We start from the raw sequence: 24,341 nt of genomic DNA, 5'->3' as shown, positions 1-24,341 counted from the left end.
GTCTGAGAAATTTAAACCCCCACAAAGGTTAGCCAGAATGTGTTTGTCCACACATGAGTTGTCCAGCATGAAAGCACGCTACTGATGCCTTCACAGAGCTATAAGTTAATACAACACCCTACTGACTATGGCTGATGGGACATCTTTGAATCATACCCAAAGGAACAATGCCTTTATTTTTAAGTGAGAAGGCAGGGGATAAAAGGCTTTTACGTGGTGACATTTTTAGAAAGTTCATAAGCATTAAACCTTGCCTTTCCTGGTCTTTAGGCAGAAGGTAACTTAGGAAGTAAATTCAAAGATTGAAAGGAACTTTTTCTGGGATGATATTTTTTTGATATACAAGATGAACCTCTCACTCCGTCCAGTTTCAGTCAGTAGCCTGGGAATCTAGAATATGCTCAGCTGGTTGGCAAGTAAAGGAAGGAAAAGTATGGTTGCTGTGTGGACATAAGGCTGGGTATAAAATGGTTCATTTTAATTATTTAATGATTTGGTAATCATCTTTTCATATGCAACCTGTGTGTCTTGAGAGCAGATCTCTCTCCCTGAATGGGTGTTTGTTTATTTTGGTCAAGTTATTGATCCTTATGTTAAAATGGGAAGAAAATGATCAGAACTAGAGAGAATAGCACAGCCTTCCACACTACTTGGGTCTGTGCAGTGCCTCCGCTGTTGTTTTCATATGGCAGTAGAGTCATGCCCTCCCATTCTGCCTTGAGGGGGCTGCAAGGATGAAGACAGGACTGTAAAGCTTCAAATACAGGACTCAAAGGCATCATTGTGCAGGAAGGGACTTTAAACAGTTGCTGATTTCAAGTCCATGCTTAAATCCAAATCATAACTGTGAGATTTTCGATTTTGCTCAAGATTTTGTGAATTTTGGGTTGTGCACATTGTAGAAATGCTGAAGTAGAAATGGTTCTATATTATCATTGCAAATCAGGGGTTCTTTACATTTATACACAATCACAATCATGTTTCCAAACAGTAGACCTCAGCCCTGTAACATCATATGTGAAGGGACAAACTTTTATACAAGTCAGGATGAGAGTCTTCCCTTCTATTCATTGCAGAGATAATCCTTTTATGTTGTTTTTGTCCTTTTTTTTTCTTCTTTATCTCTTTGTTTAAATCCGTATGTTTTAAATAGTTAGAATTAGGATCGTCTGTTTAATTTGAGAATTACAATGCGTGCTAACATGAAATTATGTGTTGTTTATAGTAATTTTTATCAGGGCCAGCATACCATAGCAAAATAAGGAACTTTTGGGGAGGTCAGACAGCTTCTACAATTTGGAAAAGAAGCAAAAATAAACCTGCCACACCTCCTCATTTGCATTTCCTCAAACAGAACTCAATCAAATTATGGGTTGCACAGAGAGTGGACAGCATGATTTGACGTGCAGGGGCTCCAGAAACGTGCTATGCTTAATATTTTGCATAAAAAAATATATAGGTATTACCGTACAGCTAACTTTAAAGTGAATAAGCAGAGCATTACTTTATGTCCAGAGTGAGTGATGTGACACTTCTTTGCAGTTACTATATTGACATTTTGTGTATAGGTATTTTTGTAGATCTACAGATCGGCTTTACATCTGAAATGTTTTTTTTAAGAGAGAAGATATGCTACTGTTGAAGCCTTTGGCATGTGATAGCTGTTCTGGGTTTAGTGTTTGTGTCTCGTTGGAATAACATGGGTTTGTTTGTTCTGTAGCCATTCCAGCCCACCCACACCTTGGTGGTTTGGCCCTTCCTCTTCCTTGCCTGCAGGTGTGCCCATTGCTGACCTCATTCACCCGTCTATTTGGAGTCATAAATACATTTAACCTAATGTTTGGCTATATCTCTGTTATGGCATTCTTGAAATAGAAAAAACTTCCAACAATTAATTGCCTATTATAAAACAAGACTTTTTTCTGCCTGAATTTCATCAAAAGAGATATTTTTTCATGCTGCTACAGTAAATGATTGTAAGCTTTCACTTCTATTTTGGGCTTTGCCACGTGCTTGCAAGCTCCTGTGTCGTGTCACCTCCCCGTGCTTCTCTCTTACTTAGTTCAAAATGACCAACCTTGTGCTACTTTTTAAGAATTTATATAAAGTGCTAAAAGGTTCGCAGATGTCTACATGAAAGCAAATTATAATTAATTCTGTACTGGTTTTTTATGTCTAAAGTGCCTTGTATTGTAGCTAAGATTTTCTGTGGATTAGGATTGGCCTAATTCTGTCAGGCAGGAGAAATTTGATTGTTCACTTGAATAAGACTGGAGCTAACATAAACTGTTTTGTTCAGTTTCTGACAATTCAATCCCAAAGCTGCATAGATTCATTTCAGAATATTTTCATATGAAAGTTATGTCCTCTACAGGAGAAATAAAATTAATTTTCATGCCAAAATGAAATCCAGCACCATTCTGTCTTACTTTTATGAGAAGCCTTTTAGTGGATTTTAAAAAAATGCCTGTAGTGTTAATTGAACCAGCACCGACTATCATTGGTATCCTGTGCTGCTGCCTACACATACGTAGTCATTTACACTTCTGTAAAGTGGAAAATGCTGTACAGGAGGCCAGCTGCATGCCACAGCTGGAAAAAGAAAAATACAGTTCAAGGTGTAACTTAGTGTGAAAACAAACTGGATAATGCACAGATTTCAAACACAGACATTTTTCCCCAGAAATCTTGTTTTGATTTGATTCTAACCTTCACAATTTTCAAGTCTTTTGGGGCTGAAACAGGCACTGTCCCAAGATAGATTGCTTTTGCTCTTTTAAAAAATTCTTGGCCAAGCAAAATTTGTTGTCCAGCATTTCTCCAAGGTTGGGTAAGTGCAGAAATGAAAGCAGGTGGACAAAAAGTAAAAACTCGTGCCTGAGAAAGAAGTGCAGAATATAATAGGGCAAAAGATGAGGTTTTTGGGGGAAATGATGACAACGGAGAGAAGTAGAGAAATGTTAGGAGCTAGAGGAAAATATGAGTATTAGCACAGATTTTGGAGACAAGTGCTGGAATGTGTTAGTCATGTAAGAAGAAATCTGAAAAAGAGAAGTACAAATGTATGGGATGAGGTTATATACAGAATGTTTCCTTCCCAAATCCACAGCTCAGCATTGTAGCTCTGGATCTGATGGCAGCTCCAGCTGCCCACAAATGGCTCGTGAAAGTCACTTTCGAATTGTGTATCTATCTCAGTACCAACAGGTGTCTTCATGAGTTCAAATGGTAGAATTCTGTGTTGATGCTCTAAAGAGACAAAATCAGTAGATGGGACAAGCTTAGCAGTTAGTTTTATTCTATAGAATACGAGGTTTACACACACAGTGCATGCACAGGTCTGTTTGTTTGATGCAGTCTTTAGAGTTATGTACTGTGCCTCTTAGCCCTTTATTTTTAGGACAGTCTGCAAATGATTCAGCATGGTGTAGGGAAGACCAATACAGGGTACTTTCCTCTTCATAGAAATTCAAAGGTATATATGTGAAATAGGCAGAAGACTCCTAGAAGAAAGAGAATGGTCTCATGGTTAGGAAAGTTGGCAACCATGAGAATGGGATTCTGTCCTCACCTTTAGTGATAAGTTCCTATTAAAGATGGCCAGATTGCTTTGACCAAAATTTTCCACTGGCCAGTAAGTACTCCTTTTTGGATTTTCTACAGTAGGCCAGATTGGCAGACTGCTCTTCCAGCTGCAGTTTAAGGTCACTGATAGTGTGCGTTGGACATATAAAACCCTGTACAAACACTAAGTAGTTAAGGAAAATCAGTACTCTCATTTCTTAGATTAGAACCCAAAATCCGTGGAAACTTTTGCCATTTTTGCCCATTATGTCCATGCCTAATGTTATCCTTATAAAGTGGGTATGATAGGAGGGAAAAAGCCATTTCCCCTGCCGTCAGTTCCTCTTCTGAAGTCAAATAACGTTTGTGAATTGCTTATATAACTTTGGTAAAAGCTGTAATGTACTCCAGAGGAATTTATTAATTTCACTTTTTAGCATAATATTATAGGAGGTATGATTCCTGCAGAAAAAAAAAAAAACAACAATAGTGATTATGAAATGAAAACCATACTCAGGTTATTCTCATGATGGAGAAAAGTTAATTACCTCGTGAAACTTTCAATTTAGGAAGTGTTGAAAGTCCTTGAGTTCACTATATGAGGAAGGTGCTCATTCTGGTTTGATGAAGAAAAGATGGAGAGAAAAGATGAAGGCTTTTCTGGATAAAATATATTTAAAGAGTGAATTTCCTGTGGTTTAGGATGTTAAAAAAAAGAACTGATAGGCAGATTCTGTGTATGTGGAGCTCCTGACCGAGAACATCATACCTATATTTGTTTCCATTAAAATCAATAAAATATCTTAGATTGCTTGTAGAAATGTTTGTGGTGTGTATTGCAATAAGTATTCAATATCCACAGTTCAGAACTGGTCTGGGCCAATGGGATTGCAAAATATTTGTCAGCTTTGGCTGACAGCCTAAAGTTGCCACAGCAATTTTTTCTCTTTAATGAGTAAAATAGGTGGTGTTTATAGAAAAATAACTGTCTCACGAGAAGCTGTGCAAAAAGTTCCATTCAAAACCATTCTGTTTATATATAGTTTTGTTGTTTGTTTTCTTTTCTTTTTACTTACTACTGTGGACATTTGCATGAAAACAGGCTATTTCTCCTTCAAATTGCAGTCATGGACATAATAGGTACTATGCCAAAATGAAGCCAACGCACTTCAAAAAAGTAAACTATTTTGTTCACCAAATCTGTTTCTTCTGTGTATGTAAAGTTTGAGCACTTATTTTCCTATCTAAATTTAGGGCCTGTTTTTTTGTGTTAGTTCTGTAAAACCAACAAAACAATATGGATATACTAATAATATGTTAGTGAAAGACTAAATGAGTAAAAAAACCCAATAGCATAAATAACCTTCATGTTTTAGCATTTACAGTGACAGCAGGGAAAAAGTATTTTATTACATGTACTGATTGGGGATTTTATGCAGCTTAGCATCAGTGATAAATACTCATGAGAGAAATAAAAGGAAAAGCTGAGTCCTATTTTGGCTGATGGTAATCAATGGCATTAATAAAGGCAGGCTTCTCTTAAGAATGTCTGTGTTCTTTCTGATGGACAGATTTGACTTTTTCAGTCTCAGGTTGAATGTAATATTCCGCCAGTTTGAGAGATACACTTTTACTTACAAGTAGCATAGCTTTTCTGGTTCAACAGTGTTTTATAATTAGGGATCAAAGGCTGAATGAGTGTACATTAACGCTTATGTTCCTAGTTTATATTTACACCACTTCACAGCTTAGTCCCTGGCTTCAGGTCCATCTGGGTACACAGGGAATACTCTCAGCTGCCTAGATAGCCCTGTGTCATTTATTTCTCTGGCAGGAATGAGTAGGAGAGTGGGTACGGCATGCTGCCAAATCCTCAGCCCTTGTAGCCCTCATCTTAGCAAAAATGCAGGCAGGAGCGTGAATCACTGAGCCTTCCAGCTGGAGGCAGCTCCAGCCAGAGCCATCTTACAGCTGCTCTGCCCTGTAGAGGTTCACTTGCCCTGGACTAGAAGACCACTGCGGCTTGTGGCATAGAGCGTGCTTTTCCTGTTCCTCCTCCTCTCAATCTAGGGTGGTTCTCTGAAAATTGATACTTATCTGTGCAAAATCTACTGGATGAAGCTGTTTGTACAACTGTAGGATTTATAGTCACCATACCAATAAATAAATGTTCGCTCTTTGGTTAATAAATGGAACAGCAGGGTTCTAGGGCAGGTGAGCGTAGTCACAGAATCACAGAATCACAGAATCCCAAGGGTTGGAAGGGACCTAAAAAGATCATCTAGTCCAACCCCCCTGCAAGAGCAGGGTAACCTACAGTACATCACACAGGAACTTGTCCAGGCGGGCCTTGAATATCTCCAGTGTAGGAGACTCCACAACCCCCCTTGGCAACCTGTTTCAGTGCTCTGTCACTCTTACAGTAAAGAAGTTCTTCCTGATGTTAACGTGGAACTTCCTATGTTCCAGTTTACACCCATTGCCCCTTGTCAGAGTAGTCCTCTGACTGTAAAGATCTGCAGAGAAATTAGGAGTGGACAGGCTCCTGTTTCTACTGCATGATCATTTTCCAGTGTCATGAGCCCCACTTCTTCCCAAGGTACCTGCAAATCTTTCAGAGAGTCTTTTTTTTTTTTTCTCATCTGAACAAATAAGAATCCCTCTGATCTTTCCTAATGTAGCCAGCTCTGAGAGCCCAATCAATTGCTCTTACCTCTTTGGGGCCATATGAATTTGTGATTTTCAAATAAAAATTACAAACCCTCTCTAAAGTGCACCTCACAGTTCTCCCTGCAGATGTAAGCTGCTTCTAGTTTTGCCGTGCAGCTTCACAGAGTTAGGGTCCATTTGTTTAGGCCAAACACCATTTGAATGTGACTGAATGATATCAGGACCCAAGCAGTGGATAGAAACATCAAGGGTTCTTTGGAGAAGTTTGTTGTATCAATTCCTATTTTATAGCTGCTGTGTATGTAGCTTACACTTGACAAATTTTTTAGTTGCTTTTTGCTTCTGCAGCTAATAATGCCTGCTCATATTGTCCTCTTTTTTCATACTTGTGATACTTGGTGCAGGACTATGGCCTAGTGAAATGTTTGCAAAGTAATTCAGCATGACTGTGCCAGTTAAGCTTCTTTGGTTGTCTGTTGGTGATATTCTGTTCCCACCTAGTTTGTTCAGTGCTGATTTGGCAAACTGTTGCAGGTTTTAGCAGCAGGCAGTTCACAGTAATTGTATCATATAATACACTAAGTAAATATATAATAAATGCGCAAACAATAGACACAACCACAGCGACTAACCAGGCTTATCTTGTGAATGAGCACAGCAGGTGGGCAAAGGAGTATGAGGAATAGGAGAAGAATTTCTTAGAGCCTGACTGCCACAAATGTGTCAATGGAGCTGAGTCAGCATGGGAAGAGTGCAGGAGTGCAGTAATTTGCTGTGGATTCAAAAGCCAGCTACCCTTCTGGGTGATGTGGAGAGCATTTGCTGCAAATGCTGATGACTAACCTTTGTGAGCTCTGCAGAGCTGTTGCTTCTGCCACTCTTCAGCCAGTCTCTGTGCTGCTGCATTCCAGGGACATTCCACTGGAAACAATAGCATGGCATGGAGCTGCTGGAATGGCCACTAGTCAGCATCAGACCACTAGCTAAAAACTGTAAATGACACCAGTCATCTTTTTAGAAGTTGCAGTTTAAGAATTTGTTTGCCTTTCTGAATTAAAAAATCTTGCTTTTGCTTCACCTTTGTCCAGTCAATACACATAGCAGATTCATACTGTGTGCACAAATGGATATTTAGCACTATAATTTATATTTATTTTGTGTAGGTTTTCTGATATAAAATCTTATTTTGCTATGCTATTCTTCCAGCATTTTGCCCACTAGAAACCAGGCCTTTTTTCTGCCTTTCTTCCTCCCATCTCTGTCTATGTTTTTCTATATAGATCTACATTTAGTTATTGTGTTGATGATACTTTCCTGTTATCTCTCTTCCTGACGTCAACCTTTCTCTGTTTTTCTTGCCAGCGCATGGATGCTATGACTGTAGGATCGTGCTAACTGACCCATCTGGAGTTTTCACTTCTCCATGCTTCCCCAGTGATTATCCTAACAGCCAAGCATGCAAGTGGATCATCCGAGCACCTCATGGATTCATCATACAGCTAACATTTATTGATTTTGACATTGAAGAAGCTCCAGGCTGCATTTATGATTCACTAACATTAGACAATGGAGAAAGCCCAATGAACCTTTGTGGCATCACTGCCAAAGGATTATCCTATAACTCTACTGGAAATGAAATGATTGTGTCATTTAAAAGTGACTTCAGTATCCAAAAGAAAGGTTTTAATGCCAGCTATGTACGAAGTAAGTAAACCGAGAGCATTTCATTCCTCTTTTAGATGTTAGAAGGAAATGTCCTGTAAGGATTAGAATGACACTTCCTCAGTGAATCAAGTCTTTCATAAGAAGAGAAAGGATGGGGAAGCTGCAGTGTAAAGCTACAGAGTTCTCTTATTATTTTTTTCTTAATGAATTCATTTTTCTTGGGTGAAAATCAATTATTTTATTCTGGAACAAAACATCAGATGTGTTAGAAAAACTTCTTCATATGCAAAAGTTTTAGGCCTAGCTGTGCCTTTCCTTTCAAATTTATGCTGGAGGGTTTGGAAGCAAGGCACTTCTCCTTAAGGTCACCATACCTGCAGATGGACATAGAAAACTGAAGGAGAGCATGAAAAGGAACTTATCTGAGCCAGAAATAAGGCCAGCACAGACCTCTGGCCCAGCAAAATACCCAACAGTGGGGAGGAGCTGTGCCGAAGAACTTCTCAGGAGTTCTTCTAGCCTCTAGAACAAACTCCCAGGGATGAGCTGGCATTGCAGGATGGCTACCTTTCGTTCCAGTTCCTTGACCTTTCTTTCCCTTCCTTAAATACGTAGCAATGCTTACTTTTTAAAAAGCTTTTTAAAAGCTTTTTAAACTGCAGAAAAGTAAAGGACACTTACTCTTACTCTCTTAGAATATATGGGTACAAACAGCATATGATTGATGTTTGTTTTGTTCTTTAAAGCATTAATTAGAAGTGGCTCTCACATGACGGTAAAGGGCAGTGAGGTAATAGAAGGACATTAGGATCATCACTTACAGGCGCCATATGCTACTGACCATTCATTCCACTTCAGGGTTATAGTTTACAGTTGCATGCTCTCAGTAGGTTTTCTTTTTCTTGAAGTCACACACCTTAGACTAAATACTACTGTTGCATTGAGCATTTATATTATTATATCACACTTCTGTTGGTTATCTGGCTGCTGTAGAAAGACAGAGGAAGGAGGTTTGCAGTTATCTCTTCAGTCACACGTACATCTTCCACAGATTTTTTTTTAATATTTATTACATATATTATATATTTTAACATAATTAAGATAGTAGCCTGCAGGAGTCATAAGAAAAGAGTACTCCTGATTTGCCAGCAAAATTTGTGTGTAATTCTGTAAGGAAAAAAAAAAAAAGTAATGTCATATCATATGAGCTAAAAAATACTTCTTTTTACTTTTGCTGTCCTTTTCATGCTGAAGAAATTAATGTAGTAGCAATTCTAGGAGCAGTCAGATTATGCAAAATGATTAATCGATTAATTTCCTTTTTCCTCTTTAATCTTTTCATGTTTAAGTATGACTGTAAGGGATGAGATGACTCACAACTGGAATTGAAAGATGCAATGTTGCCCTCAAATATGTTCAGTGAGGAGGAGAGAAAAGGTCCACAGATATAGTAGGGAACCATTTGCAGGCAAAGATCATTGCAACATTTAACCTGGCAATGGATGCAGAAAAGGGACTTCGTAAAGGGATGATAATGTACTGCTTTCCTTTAAGTTATAAAAGCATGTAGACAATAGGACATCCATGCACGCACACACACATTATGATGCATCTGCATGGCAGATGTTAGTGCTACACTCTCTTGTCCTTGCAAAGAGTTCCCAAAGCCACTGGAAAAATTGTACACCCCCTAACTTCAGGTTCCCAATGGAGCTGCAAAACTCCGTTGTCAAGCTGACACCATTGTTACTACTGCAAACATGATACTTGAGCAAAATCGTTCTTTTATCCTAGAGCAAGAGGAACAGGGTTATATTAATATTTTATTTCTCGGAAGTAGTCATATGTAAATAATGAAATTAAGTAGTTCAGTTTTGAGTTTAACAAAGTAATGCAGTGGAAGGGGCTGTTCAAAGACATGCAGAAATTTTCTAACTGTAAATGGCATTTAGAAAGAGATTAATGGTACGTCCTAATATAAAATATGTACGCAAAAAAAACAGGAAAGACAAAATAAGAAAGTGAGTTTTGGGAGGGAATTATCAGAGAATAGAACAGCTTTTGTGTGACTGCTTGGTTTTATGTAAGAGCGGTTTCAAACTGAGTTTCGCAGAGCATGTCCTGTTGTTCATAACAAGTTGGCCACCCACACAAATGCTGGCTTTCCTGGTTGTCACCTTCTGTGACACACCAAAAGCAGATGGATGGTGTGTATACTTAGCCGCAGTAAATGAATGCAGCTTCGCTAGTCTTAGGATGGCTGTGTCAACTTACAGCAGCTGAATAGCTGGCATGTTAAATAATTTTCTAGTAATACTTAACTGCATAAGTTAACTGGTGAGTAGAACTCAGTCACTTAAATGAGAGGAAGGCTAGCCAACAGACCTGCGTTAGCTTCCGTACTGTTAGAAGTGCTTGAGACAATGTTATGTGAAGTTAGCATAGAGTTGAGTAGTACTGCAGTAGCCCAGATTAAAAACACAGTTCAGTGAAATAGTAACAAAAAATTCTTAAACAGGTATTTGATATATAGACACTTGCAGACCTCATTAAAGGTAGTGCATTTCCTCCAGCATCAATGAAAGGGCAGATGAAAGCGGTGAAGTTAGGAACAGCAGAAGCCACCACTTAAGCACCGAACCATGGTGAAAAGCCCACCAATTGCCAGGAAAGCAGTTTTCCCTGCAAGGGATTGTAAAATACTTTCTAGAGACTCCTGGCTTGCTTATGTAAAGGGGCATATGAGATGTGAGACAATGAGTTGCACGTAAGCTGGGGGCACTAAAAAGCAGCAGAGGCAGGCTTCATGTTGTCCCAGTGCTCCCATAAAAGCAGATGTGGATCTCAGAACAGTGAGCTGTTGCTGGTCAGTTCTGCTGCTTTTGGGCTGCCAAGGTTTTTGTACGTTCTTCACAAGTAAATAGCAGTGTAACTGTAAATCCAGCTATCTTCCTAACAAAAGCAATTTAACATCATTCTGAAAGTAGTCTAAACACTTGAATGAATATTCAAAGAATATATATGTATATTCTTCCTTGGAGAATAGCCAGCTTCTCCAGTACAAACATCTGAAATTCACCAGTATGGTGACTGGCTGTGCAACTGTAATAAAGAAGGAGATCTCTTGCTTTATGTTGATGGCACAGTTCTGTTTTCTCCACAGGGACAAAATAGTTGTTAGTCTTCTTCTTTCACTCCACAGGGAAGGTGCCAGAGGTTAAATCTGTTGGATGAGTACAGTGAAGTTGGGTAGACTTGTTCAGTGCTGGAGCAATGTCTTCCCTGTTTATTTCTCTTTCTGTACTGTTTAAATGTGACCAGGTGGTTCATAACTCTGTTCACCATCCTAACACAGGCAGGACAGCATTCATATGAATGAGGTTTCTTTCTTCTTTTTTTAAGTCTGGAATCCTTATAGTTCTTCTGGAACACTTCCCATGTTATGTAAAGAAGCTTACAGTATAATAAACCCATGAAAAAAATGCCCCTGTTTTCAATGGAGAGTTGAATGCATTTTCTATCCTATAAAATTGTTACAACATACTTTTGCCCTTAGGAAGGAAAACAAAAAAATCTATGAAGTAAATCCAGCCATTATAAAGGCCAGTATTTTTCTCTCTTCCCTCCCATTCTCCACTTGCTGGGTTGGCAGATAATGCGCAATGTTATTTTACTATATATTTGTCAAATTATGTCCTTGTGTATATCCAAATATGGTAGTTTGGAGGTCAGAGACTTTGCAAGCTGCTGGAAAAGGGATATTGCAATACCACAGACTACGCAGAATCCTTATACCCCATGTATCTGTCTCTTTTCCCAAGTGTGGCGTGACAGTCACCCTTTCTTTACATGTCTCACCCTCTCATATTGAAAGGCTTTTATTTCATTCTGAGAAGGGAACAGTAATCAGTGTATGTGTTGTGGCATCCCTTAGAAATCCCTGAAGAGACTAGGGATGAATTGCTGTGACAGTTACTGTTTCAGGTATAGCAAAAAACAATTTCACTTCCAGCATATAGACTGTTAAAATGTGTAAAAGAGGTAGCAGATATTTGCGGGAGATGTCGTCTGTCACAAAACTGTGGAACCACAAGTGAAACCAAAGGCTGCTGCAGGCTGCTCTTGCTGACCTCAATGCCTTTGCGTTTCTGAAAACTTGAAACTTCTTTTTGTGGAAAAATTTACTAGAAGAATTTTGCTGCCATACATGTGCCAATAAAACCGAGCATATTGACAATTTGGGAAAATAATGTTCTCCAAGGTACAGTGAGCAGAATTGTCACTAATATCCTCATGGAGAAAAAGCATATGTTGTGTGACACTGCTTTTCACATTTGGTGTCTGCCATTTTGCCAGTGCAAATGAGAATACTTAATCATAATTAGAGACAAAGCAATTCTGCGCATGCCTAAATACCCTTACCGCAGTGCACATTTGCAGGAGGACTAGCTATTTCTAGATACTTGTGCAAAATCCAAAATTGCTGACACAAATATTAGCAAATGGTGAACAACTTGGATATAAATATTCATGGTTTCAGTATTCAACCAGAAGGCTGCTGGGGACAAAATGAGAAGATGCCTAATGCATCGCAGAAACCCTTTAGCTGGATTCAAGAACAAAAGGCTTCAGTTTGCCAAGGAATTTAATGGGGGCTTTCTTCTGTTGCAGTATTTAAAAGAAGCAAGATATGAACTTCACTAGTGTAATGCAGTCATGCAGACAAGTTAAAATAATATAACTTAAAAGGAAGTCATACTGTGTTTTTCAAGTAACTTGCTTATTCCATTGCCTAATACATCCTTACTAGATGAATGAATAGTAATTTTTATAAAGTGAGCTGAGGCAGTTAGAAGTTAGTAGGTAATACGTCCTAATATTACTCTTAATGCATCTTGAGAGGCTGTTAACAGCATTCTCCATGTTACTGAAAAGAAACTGTACGTTTTCACTTGAGTGCACTCCCAAGCCAAATTCCTCTTTGTAGGTGCTATTGGTATATACAGTGATAAAAACACCTGATGAATGTTTGATGTAATGAATGTAACTTTAGCCTCTGCTGCCAGTCTGCCTTTATTTCTATATGATGATTTTTTAATTTTTATTTTTATAATTTATCTGCTCTTGGTTCTAGTTGCCGTGTCCCTGAGGAATCAGAAAGTCATCATTCCCCAGGTTCCTGATGTTGATGCTGTGTCTGTGGCAGAGACTGTCTCAGTGCCAGAGCTCAGCCAGTTTACGCTGTGCTTCGAAGCAACCAAGGGCAGCAATGATGACAATGATGATTGGAAGGTTTTTTCCTACACCGATGCATTGTCAAAAGAATTCTTCAGCTTTGGGAAGACCACAAAAGGCCATTTTCTGTCCATCTCAGGCACGCAGTGCATCCTTGAGAATGCATTGCCTCGAAATGCAGAGTTCTTCACGGGAACTTTTCAACAGCTCTGTGTCGTAGGGGATAGCTTCTCGGGCAGCATAGGTATATATGCCAAAAGCACCTATCATATAGTGTACTGTCCAGGTATCTTTGGCAAAGTTATCCCTGGAAACGGCAGGCTGGTGCTGGGCTCTAACAGCAATGAAGTGAGCTCTCTAAATGGGGACATTTACAACTTCCGCCTCTGGAATTTCACCATGAATGCACAAACACTGGCCAACCTCAGCTGTGATGTGAAAGGAAACATTGTAGACTGGGAAAATGAATTCTGGAGTATTCCAACTTCAGCACTGAAAGCAGAAAACAATTTAAGTTGTGGTGAGTATGCCCTGCCAAATCTTTTTTGCTTATTTTCCCCCCACACTTGTGCATTGTGCTGAACATATCATATACGAGCATGGAAAAAAATAAGTGTCCCTGTGAAAGAAATACAGCTAGCTCTTACCTTTATTAGACTTCAGCTCGACTCTTGCCATATGCAGATGGTTTGAAAGGGTGTAGATTTGATTCCCTAAAGGAAAAGAACAAGTCCCCTGAGTATATTGAGTTGCTGCTTGAAATGATCTGCATATCAAAGTTTTTTCTGAACAGTTTGTTTCCTGGCCTTCTACTTATATGAAATGGGGATTACAGGCAGTACATACATGCTGGCCTTAAGCAAGATTACAGTGATATCTGGAGAAAAAAATGTGTATTAACTAACCCTTTAGGAAATGGTTTTGTGCCTGCCCTTTGGCCCTTTGATTAGCCAGAAGGAGCACTTGCTAGCCTTGTGCTGTGTGTGCACGGCCAGCAAAAACAGTGACAAAACAACAATGAATATGAGACAGAAAAGTATGAGAAAAGATTAAATTAGAGGAGGCAGACAGGAAGAGTTTTAGATCAAAATCATTGTGGTTTATCTTCCTGGTGACATATTATCAGTCCTTCGTTTAACTGGTAATTACTGAAGGACTTTCTTCCTGTAGATTACTCCAGAAGACAAATTTCAAGTACATTGTCCAACCTCTTCTCATTTCATGCCTCAGATGCTCAGAAACACCAACCGTATCCTGGGCTGCATCAAAAGGAGCGTGACCAGCAGGTTGATCCTGCGCCTTTGCTCTCCTGAGATCTCACTTGGAGTACTGTGTGCAGTTCTGGTGTCCTCAACATAAGAAGGACATGGAGCTGTTGGAACAAGTCCAGAGGGGCGCAAGGATGATCAGGGGGCTGGAGCACCTCCCGTATGAAGACAGGCTGAGAGAGTTGGGGCTGTTCAGCCTGGAGACCTGGTATAGTGATAGGACAAGAGGCAATTGGTTCCAACTCAAACAAGGCAGCTTTAGGTTAGATAAAAGGAAGAAATTCTTCACTGTGAGGATGGTAAGGTGCTGGAACAGGTTGCCCAAAGAAGTGGTAAATGCTCCATCCTTAACAGTGTTCAAGGCCAGCTTGGACAGATCCTTGGGTGACATGGTTTAGTGTGAGGTGTTCCTGCCCATGGCAGGGGGATTGGAACTAGATGATCTTAAAGTCCTTTACAACCCTGACCATTCTATGAGTCTCATAATTGTCCAAGTGTAATTCTTAGATATGTATATGTTGTTACAGGTGGTTGACAGTTTTCTACTGGAACATCAAAAACTGAAAAATCTTTGTCACTTTGGACCAGTGTTTTTATTTCTTTTTGCTTAGTAACAACTTTAGAGATACTTAGATAATTATAAAATGTGTAGGGAAAAATCTTGGCAGCAGTAGCCTGTACACACATGTATGCTTGTGAAAATCATCTCTTACCAAACAGAGTTTGAGCCCTCCTATTATAGCAAATGCATTCGCAGAATTTGTTAAAGAAAAGCAACCAAACCAACAAAAACCACCCAGAAAAGTCGAACTAAACATTTACAAATATTGGTTCTTTCTGAACCATATAGAGTCTCTTCATATCTAATGTCCTCTCCAGTTCGGCTTTCTTGTCCCTTTGACACCTTACTCCTTGTTAGTTTAAACATAAATAGTGTCAGTGTAGGCATCTCCTGACAGAGCACCTGTCAGCGCTTCGAGAATCCTTAGCTTGAAACATAAGTTGGCATCTTTAAGGCGTGCTAGTTTCTGTATCTTATCGCTCACGAGGGATTAAAGTGGCTAAGAAAGCATCTTGTTTGCTTTAGTTCACTCAAACCAGTGAGGTACTCCTTCACAGTTAAACTCACTAGGACAGTTCTCAGCATGCCTCTGCTAAAAAAAATTTAAGCAACACCTCTATGAAAACACAAGCAACTGGGTGTCTTCACCCCTGTACCAGAACAAAGAAAACGCTGATCTAAACAGTGACCATGACTGGTGAAGGCCTTCTGGACAATAAAAAATGCAAAGTTGTTTTTCCATCAGTACAAACTGATCTGACTGAGAATATCTTCCCAGACATTCTTACTCCTCTTACACCATTATACCATGAAGACTACCACAACATTTTTACTAAACAGCCTACCAAGACCTATGTAAATGTTGTGGTCATATTTAATTTTGACTGGAGTATGGGTCTTTGCCCTTCTTCCTGTTAAAAGCTGTACAGTTCTGTGATACAAATGTAATACCACAGCTGTGCTCATAGAAACAGTACATTTATTTTCATTCCTCAGCTTTATTCCTTGGGATGTCATTGTTCATTGGTTCCTTACAGCAGATTATTAGTTTAGGAAATGTGCATTAGTATTCATAGGTTGTGCTCAGGTGTCTATACAAGCCGTTTGAAATATATGTAAGCATTGTTACTTCCTGCAGGCCTATGAGAAAACTAACTAATTAGTCAGTCTTTTGAAGATGTTAAATCACCCTCTGTGATGCACTTTCCTGATCCAGAGATTTTGTGAAAGAAAATACTGAGCGCAGTGCCATTTCAAACGTGGTTACTAATCTCAGAGATGGAATCGTTAGAATTTTCTTCCCTTCATCTTCTTAAATAAAAGCTGTCATTGTAAAACCAGCCTTCAACAGGAGAGTTGATGAGTCAGGCTATCACCCATGAATAAACCACTGACAGTGGGGAGATGAATCTAACTGATTAGGCTTCATTTAGCAGCAATGGAAGGATTTAGGCAGAAAAGAGGTTTCTGCACAGCTCCGATGCTTCCCCAGGAAGTGGCATGTAGCTTAAAAACCCCAAGCCACGCATTTAGCAATGATCTCAACATATCTGTGCCTGAACAGTGCTTACATTTTTCAAGGGGTATTATTTCCATGTTTTTTCAAACAAAGATTTTACAAGTAGATTTACAGAGCATAAAAACACTGGCAAATTGTTCCAGATAATCTTTTCTTAGTTTTACCTTCTCCTACTTTATTCCTTAGACTAATGTTTTCACAGCTGTGCAGTCATGGTGGGGTGTTTCTGTAAGACTTGATGGAATTCTGTTTTTATTGCAGTACCTTCAGATGGCTTGCATTTAAAGGTATATGTACACAGCCGGGTATCCAGACTACTTTTAAAACAAGTAGCCTAGGTAATGATAGCAGTGTACCACCAACAGTTCAGAGCTCAGTGCAGGCAAACTGAGGAGCATTTAATCAACTTCTGATACTAATTTTGGAGCCTGCACTGGCTACATCTATAGCACGATATGATCTACTCAGTTAAGGGTAATGGAGTCCCATGTCTGACCATGCCTGCAATTGCACTTGCTTCATGTGTACTTCATGTGAGTGCTTCACTCCTCAAAGCCAGAGGAATTCTTAATTATGCTCTCAGATTTAATTCAGGGTGGGATCTGTCCTCCTTAGGCAGCTGAATGATGTTTCTGGCTGAGCTAATTGTCCTCAGTGCTGTTAATGAATAATGGAAAGAAAAAGACTGTTCCAAAGGTCAACGCATCTCATACTTGAGAAGATGTTTCAGTGAAGTCAGAAGTTTGTTCCTGTAGGAGTTCCTCTCCACTGACTATAAAGAAAGTATAGCATGACAAGCAGATACGGATGTCTGAGTTTCAGACATTTAGAGTGAGATATATTAGACAAAGTTTCCATAATACAAGTCCCTATCTTCTGTTCACATTACTGACCATGCTACTTGGCTTCATAAATATATTTACTGAAAACATTTCTCTTTAAAGTATGCAGTTGTGGTGGGTTAATGCTGTTTGTATGACAGGTGCCCCCCCAGAGCTGCTCTGTCACTCCCCTCCTCAGCTGAACAGGAGGGAGAAAATATAACAAAAGGCTCATGGGTCAAGATAAGGACAGGGAGAGATCACTCAGCAATTACCATCATGGGCAGGTGGATATCTTCTCCACTGTGGACCTCCATAGGCTTCAGGGGTCAGCCACCATGGTCCGCACCATGGGCTGCAGGGGAATGTCTGCTCCATCGCCTGAAGCACTTCCTCCCTTCCTTCTGCACTGACCTTGGTGTCTGCAGAGCTATTGCTCTCACATGTTATCACTCCTCTCTCTGGCTGCAGTTGTGCAGTTATTTTTCCGCCCTTCTTAACTATGCTATCTCAGAGGTGCTACCACTGTCACTGATGGGCTTAGCCTTGGCCAGCGATGGGTACGTCTTGTAGCTGGATGGCATTGTCTCTACTGGACACAGGGGAAGCTTCTAGTAGCTTCTTACAGAAGCCACCTCTGTAGACCCCCATCTACCAAAACCTTGCAATGCAAAACTAATACAGCAGTCTTCTGACTTAAGTGTTTTGCAAAGTTGAATTGTCTTTTTTCTCAGTTTCACTAAGTAAAATAGTTTTTAACTACTCAGTGAAGAAAATAGAGAGGTCCACAGATTTTCCAAGCCAACTTTCAGGTGATTTTTCCATTATACCAAACCAAAAGGAGATAAGTTACAGCAGGGTTTGATACTGACTGTTTAATACTAGCAAATACATTTTTGGGGGAATTAAAAAAAAATCACACAGGAGGTACTGCAGCCGCTTAGAGCATCCTTCCTGGAGTGCATGGGATGTGTACCAAGGAAGTGACTTTGTCTGAATCTCTTAATCCATTTAAAAGAAAAAAACACCAACCAAAAAAAAAAAAACAAAAAACAAAAACAAAAACCACACACCCCCCCCCCCAAAACCACAAGCTTTTATGTTTATTGAGGATCACATATTTTTAATTCTGCCCTGCGTGTAATGGTATCTGTGGCCTGACATGATTTCTGTGTTGAGGCCCCATTCTTCATCTGCTCTTGCATCACAGGAAATACTTTCCTAGCTATCTTTATGAGCTGGTGGGTGGTGGCGCTTTAATTTTATGGACTGATACAATGTTTCATGAGAGAACCTCATTGAGCCCATATAAACTTGAAGTGGTAAAGCAAAAGCCGAAAGGGCAAACTCTCCCAGCAGGTTCATATTATGCCATCCTGTATGGCTGCATTGTTTTCAGCACAATGTGCAAAAGCTGCTCTATCTGCAGCTGAACTGCTGGGATAATGCGGTTTCACCAGTTCTTTTTTTTGTTTCCGTTCTTATATGCCCTGTTTTTGTCTTCAGATCATCAAAGTGTGTACATGTTATGAATAATTCAGTGGAGATACAGACTTGTAACATTATCTGCGCATAAATCCTGCATACCAGAATATTAATCACAACCACGCCCTGGGCAGAGGAACAAGTTTAATCACCTTTTATCTGGTTGGTGTCTGTCACAGGCAAATTACTCAGAGGTGGGAGGTGGGTAACCTGTGCTACAGCAGCAGAGCGTGGTTGCTTCTCTGAGGCATGTATTATTACTCATTGGGATTGCATAAATCCTGTGGCCATACTGACCCCTCTGCTTAAAGCCGTTTCACAGAGTACACACAGGCTGCATTCATTTAACGCTATGTTATTTAGCGAAAACTAGGAAAACCAGGGGAGGATACGTAAGTCACTGTAACTTGCAAGTCAGCGGGGTTTTCATGGATCCCTCAGCTGCCACAGAAAATGCAAACACATATATCTTTCAGGCAAATGGCAGTATCAGTTTTGCCACTGAGAGAAATTAGGAAGAGGACTGTGTCATTGTGAAGTGTAATGTATTTTGAGACATGATAGTTTTATGCCCAGTAGCCAAACTTTTCTAACTATTTTGCTTCCTTTTCCTAAAGGCTCATACCTAATTCCCTCTTCTACAATTGAACCAACTAGTTGTGCAAACCTGGGAAGCCTTTGCCAAGGTAAGAAGCCCAGGTCATTTTCACAGTTTCATCTTTGTGAAATCTTTATTTTCCTTGGTTGTTCTTTTTCTATTCCTTTTCTTTTTTATTATTATTTCTAAAAGGGTGAACTGCAATAAATAATTGCAAGGAAAGGAATTGTTTAGTCTCATCAAGTGTGTGGGTGTCCTGTATGTACAGTATGTGGAAAAAATGTGATCACTCCCTTGATAGTACATTTTCCAGATAGTCTCCATTATATCAAAACTGAATTAATTGACTACTTTCTTTTCTTCCTCCATCTCTTTTCCTCCTGCACATTTTGGTAGTAAAATATTAACTAGGATAAGAAGTGGGTACATCTGTAAACAAAAAAAATAAGCAGATGTAAATAAAGGATCTATTCATTTTTTCCCAATAAACTATTTTGAGGCTAAGTACTTTTGAGATTGGCAGGTGAAAATTTAACATCAAACTGCAAATTCCAGCAGCTATTAGTTAATGAAACACTTTATACAGCGTTTAGTGATGGTTTAATAGTGTAAAAATCGCACATATAAGAATATATTATATGGTTTTAAGGTCAGGTCAGTTGAATGCAAAGAATAGGTGAAGTCTGGAGATTTCCATGACAAGTGAATCTTTGAACATGCAGAGACAGTTAATTCCTTCTGCTCTGCTTAGAGGTGAGAGTTGTATAAAAATGTTCAACATGACCAGCATCAGCTCATTTCCATGATATCTTCATGAGCACAGACCTGCTAATGAGGTCTCATGCTATGTTAAACTTCAGTCGCAGCAGCAGCTGCACCAAAAATAATGTCTAGCTCTGTAATCCTTTTCAAGCTGAATGGTGAAGGAAGGATACAGCAGAGAATAAAATATAAAAGGAGAGGAGGAAGTCTCGGGAGTCTTTCAAACTGACATTTAGAAGTAAATCAGTTTGAGCTTAACAGTACGAAAGATGCACTCTCCTTAGGAAGCCAGTAAGAGATCTGTGTCAGTCTTCAGTGTACTCTCAGATTTTCCTGAGGTAAATTTATCATGTTCTTGGAGCATGTTGTACTGGTCTCCACAGGGAAAGTGAAATGCAGCAATGTCCATAATCAGATTTCAAACAGTAATTTTCAGGTGTCACAGATCTAAATAATGCTACCTGAATACCTTAGGTAAATGTGACAGCAACAATTATCAATATTGGTTTTTTTATATGTAAAAGGTAATATAGCCACCATACAAAGAACTTCTTGTATTCTCCTGGAAGAGCTCTGAGCATTTTCCTCTATCAAAATGGCATGGTGCGAAAGGACATTAGGTCAGCCAATGCGACTGCAGAAATGGACACACTTTCAGCAAAGCAAGCCTGCTTTTCTAAAAGCCTCATCCTTTTTTTCAGCTTTATTAACTTGTTTAGTAGAAGATGTTGCCTCTAGTAAAAGATGCTACTTTTCAAACTTGCCTCTCTTAACTTCTTAGACCATCACATCTTCAATAAAGACTGAATCCTTTCACTAAGGTAATACTCTTCTTTTTCTTCTGAAAAGCATTTGCTAAAGTGTCACTGGTGTTCTGTGTTTGTCACTTTGGAAGTGACAGATCAGATTTACCGTCATCATCACCATCATCGTTATTGTCATAATAATGAAAATCATAAAAAAATGTCTATTTCTGTCAGCAATGCAGACTTACTTTAAACGGAGAGGCCAGTTTGGATTCCTTTTTTGTTTGTTTGTTGTGTGTTGTGCAATTGCACCAGTAACAAAGTTTGCAGATGCCAGATTGTATCAGCTACAGTCTGATGAAAGAGCCATTTTCTCCATTATGCTTAGCAAATATTTTCATTCATAGGAACATGCCTCCTTTAATGGTGTTGGCTGGAAGATATCAGTCAGGATAGAACCCTTATAACTTGTTTCACAGACAATATAGCCCTGAAGTTTCATGGAAGAAGACATTTTTTATATTATAGGGTGTCACTTTATATATTCACATTTCCAGTTAGAACCTGTTTACTGGAGTGTCCGACTCTTCCTTCTGTTGCCCTAAGCTTCTTGTTTCACTGAAACCTGAGCTGAAACCTGCTCCCTAAGCTGAGACCTGAGTTTATGACTTTCAGACTCAAAAGGTTACCTAAAACAACCACATGAAAAAATCAGAAGTGCAATTTCTTGCCTAAAATACAATTGCTTAACCTTTTCAGGTTGGTTCTTGGTCAAAATCTGCAAAAGCAATGTAACATTGAGATTATACTGCACTAACCTTCAGATTTTACAAAGAATTTTCAGGGAAAAAGAGGTCTGTCAGTGAGTGGATTTGCATTCCCTGCGAGTTACTAGAAAAAATTAAATTATTTTCCAAACTGTTATTTGAAAATGTAGTGCTATGATCTTTGAAGTCTTTTAGCATATTTATCTTCCCAGTCCACTACCAGAGGGAAATTTGCAGTTTGATTTTGAGAAGTGTTCTAGCTGGTTCTCCTGGGAAATATTTCCCAGGGTTGTGTGGGGTGACTCCTGTTAGTGTCAGTGGGAATAATACAGCCGAGATCCTACGTGAAGCTTTCAAAATATATAGTCCTTTTCAATTACACCAAATGTGATTTCAGTTCTCTTTAGTGAATGAGTTCAATGGTGATAATTGGATCCTTACTTGGGTGTTTTAGTTTCAAATTTGTTTGTCATCTTCAGGCCCTGACCAGGGACAGTTACTCTTTTCACAAGAAATATTCTGTGTTCATGCATCTTAGATCTGTTTTCTGGTCTTTGAACAGCTGTTTGGATCTGAAGCTCTCATAAGAGGCTTTTGAGTTTATGAAAGCAGCAGGACTGATCTTGCAGATCTTACGCTTGCAAAACTCTCACTGAAGTCAGTGAAAGTGAAGATTGCAGGATTGGGACCTCAGTTCATATCCATTTATCACTTTCTGCAGGAAAAAAAAAAAGTGTTTATTTTAAAATATGGCATAGTGTGTAGATGTTTTCATATTACATTGTCATGCGTTGTTCCCATTTTGTCTTACCTTATTAACATTCATATTTCATTCAAGTTCACCTCTCTCTCATCTTTATTACCAGCTACTGTAAATGCTACTACTCCTACACCACCCACTGTCACCACTAACATGCCTGATACTAATAGAAACGATAAGCCAAACAATGGTAAGAAATCCTGTGTTACATTTTTCCTTGTACTGTGTCTTGAGCAAAATTATTGTATTTTAAGGTGTGTTTTTCATAGCATCATAATGTCAAGGGTCACGCCTCAGTTTTGATCTCATTTACACTGAAATAAATCAGGAGTAACTTCACTGAACCATGTAAGAATGGTGTAAATGAGAACAGAAACAAACCCTGTGTTTATTTGTATCATGTTTACCTGACACTTGTATGAATGTGTCACCCATTGTATTTACCCATGCAAAGAATGAGGGAAGGGAGAGGGATTTTTACAGAGGGTCTGGAAAGAACCATGCTATTGAAATGTTTTAAGGCTACAGATTATGAGTCATTGCGTAACTCCTCCTTATGCAGCCAGTGTGGTAGTATGCTGAGATTGTCTGTTCCTCACTAGTCAGTCGCAGGAGCCAAGTGGAATCATTCCTATGGAGCAAAGGCACTTCCACTGAGTCAACAGGAATCTTTCCACTGACTTCAAGAAGAGCTGGATTAGACTTTACTAGGGAAAATGTTGACAGTATCAGATATCATTTACTTTTCATTTAGAAAGATTAAGGGAAAAAATAAGGTAGTAAATGAACCTATTATTAGCACAGGAAAAAAGCTGGGATTTCTTTTGAGGTTTTCTCAAATTCTATGATATCACTGTCTCCTAGAGACTGAGCATCATTTTGTGAGGCATAGCTAAAATATTTATTAGTTTGTTAAAGATAGTTGTTAAGCATTATTAACAGCACAGAGGTAGATTTCTGCAATTTTTATCTGAGGCTTAAAGATTTATTTTTTTTTTAAGATTTATTTTTTTCAGTGTGCTCCACAGAAATAGATTAGAATATGTGGGGGGGGTTGTGGTTTGTTTTCATTTTGGGCTGTTTTGTTTTTTTTTTTTTTTGGTTTGGTTTGGTTTTGGTTTTATCCCCAAATGCATCCGTTGTTACTGTAGGTTTTAAAATTCCTGGAGTATTTTTGCTCTTGGCAGATCATTTGCTATACATTGGCAATCAGGCAGTACAGTAGACAATGTGAAAGAATTTATCTGCATTCGGCCTGTTCAGACTTATTAAACTGTAGGAGTAAGAAGCAGATACTGAAAATTTCTTCCAAATAGTGCATTTTTCTTTTGCGGAGCCATTCATTCTATGTTCTCTATAAGCATTTAACTGATTTTTGTGACTACAGAAGGAAAGCCTTCTTAATGTTGGTATAAATAAAAACTGGGCAATTAAATCCTTTCTTTGGCTTTGAAACTCCCAAGAGAAAGTAGAAAGACTAAGAAAAATAACCCACATTTGTTTACAGTAGAAGCAAATTAAACTTTCACTCAGCTGGCTGGAGTCATTTTTCAGTCTTGGTAAGTTGATTTTTAGACCAAGAGCAGACAGCCAACAACAGACAGTTAAGTTGCATATATTTTCTTTAATCCTTTAACTATGTGGCTTACTACACACAGACCTGCAGGAATTCAGGCTTCCTGCTACAGCTATCTTCAGAATGAAGAGAAATTCACCTGAATCTTCCCATATACGACCACAGAGGCACCAAGAGTCTAAGATAGAAGGGGTCAAAACCATAGGAATTATCTCAACTCCGATTATTTGGCCAGTGAAACGAAGGCCTCTCCGTTTCAGTAAAAACTCAGCAGATGAGAACCCAGAGAGAAAAACTATGTACAACTTTTTTCTTCTAACTATGTCCACATCAACCACTTCTG

The 24,341-nt window shown here is 39.0% G+C and overlaps 1 protein-coding gene across 4 annotated transcripts in view; it reads left to right on the top strand.

Moving 5' to 3' along the window:
* The window catches only part of ADGRG6 (adhesion G protein-coupled receptor G6), a 109,446-nt gene that overhangs the window by 34,038 nt on the left and 51,067 nt on the right, over window positions 1-24,341 (top strand). For 3 of the 4 annotated variants that reach the window (XM_065680701.1, XM_065680702.1, XM_065680705.1), the window contains exons 3-6: window positions 7,597-7,938; window positions 13,034-13,654; window positions 19,407-19,475; window positions 22,529-22,612. In XM_065680701.1, coding sequence (XP_065536773.1) covers window positions 7,597-7,938; window positions 13,034-13,654; window positions 19,407-19,475; window positions 22,529-22,612 — 1,116 coding nt within the window. The remainder of the gene's footprint in view (window positions 1-7,596; window positions 7,939-13,033; window positions 13,655-19,406; window positions 19,476-22,528; window positions 22,613-24,341) is intronic. The other variant, XM_065680703.1, reaches the window with a different exon arrangement.

Source organism: Lathamus discolor, chromosome 5 (assembly GCF_037157495.1).
Source record: "Lathamus discolor isolate bLatDis1 chromosome 5, bLatDis1.hap1, whole genome shotgun sequence".
In the NCBI taxonomy this organism is placed as follows: Eukaryota; Metazoa; Chordata; class Aves; order Psittaciformes; family Psittacidae; genus Lathamus; species Lathamus discolor.
Note: the sequence above shows the minus strand (reverse complement) of the source record. Positions and strands in the feature narration are given on the sequence as shown.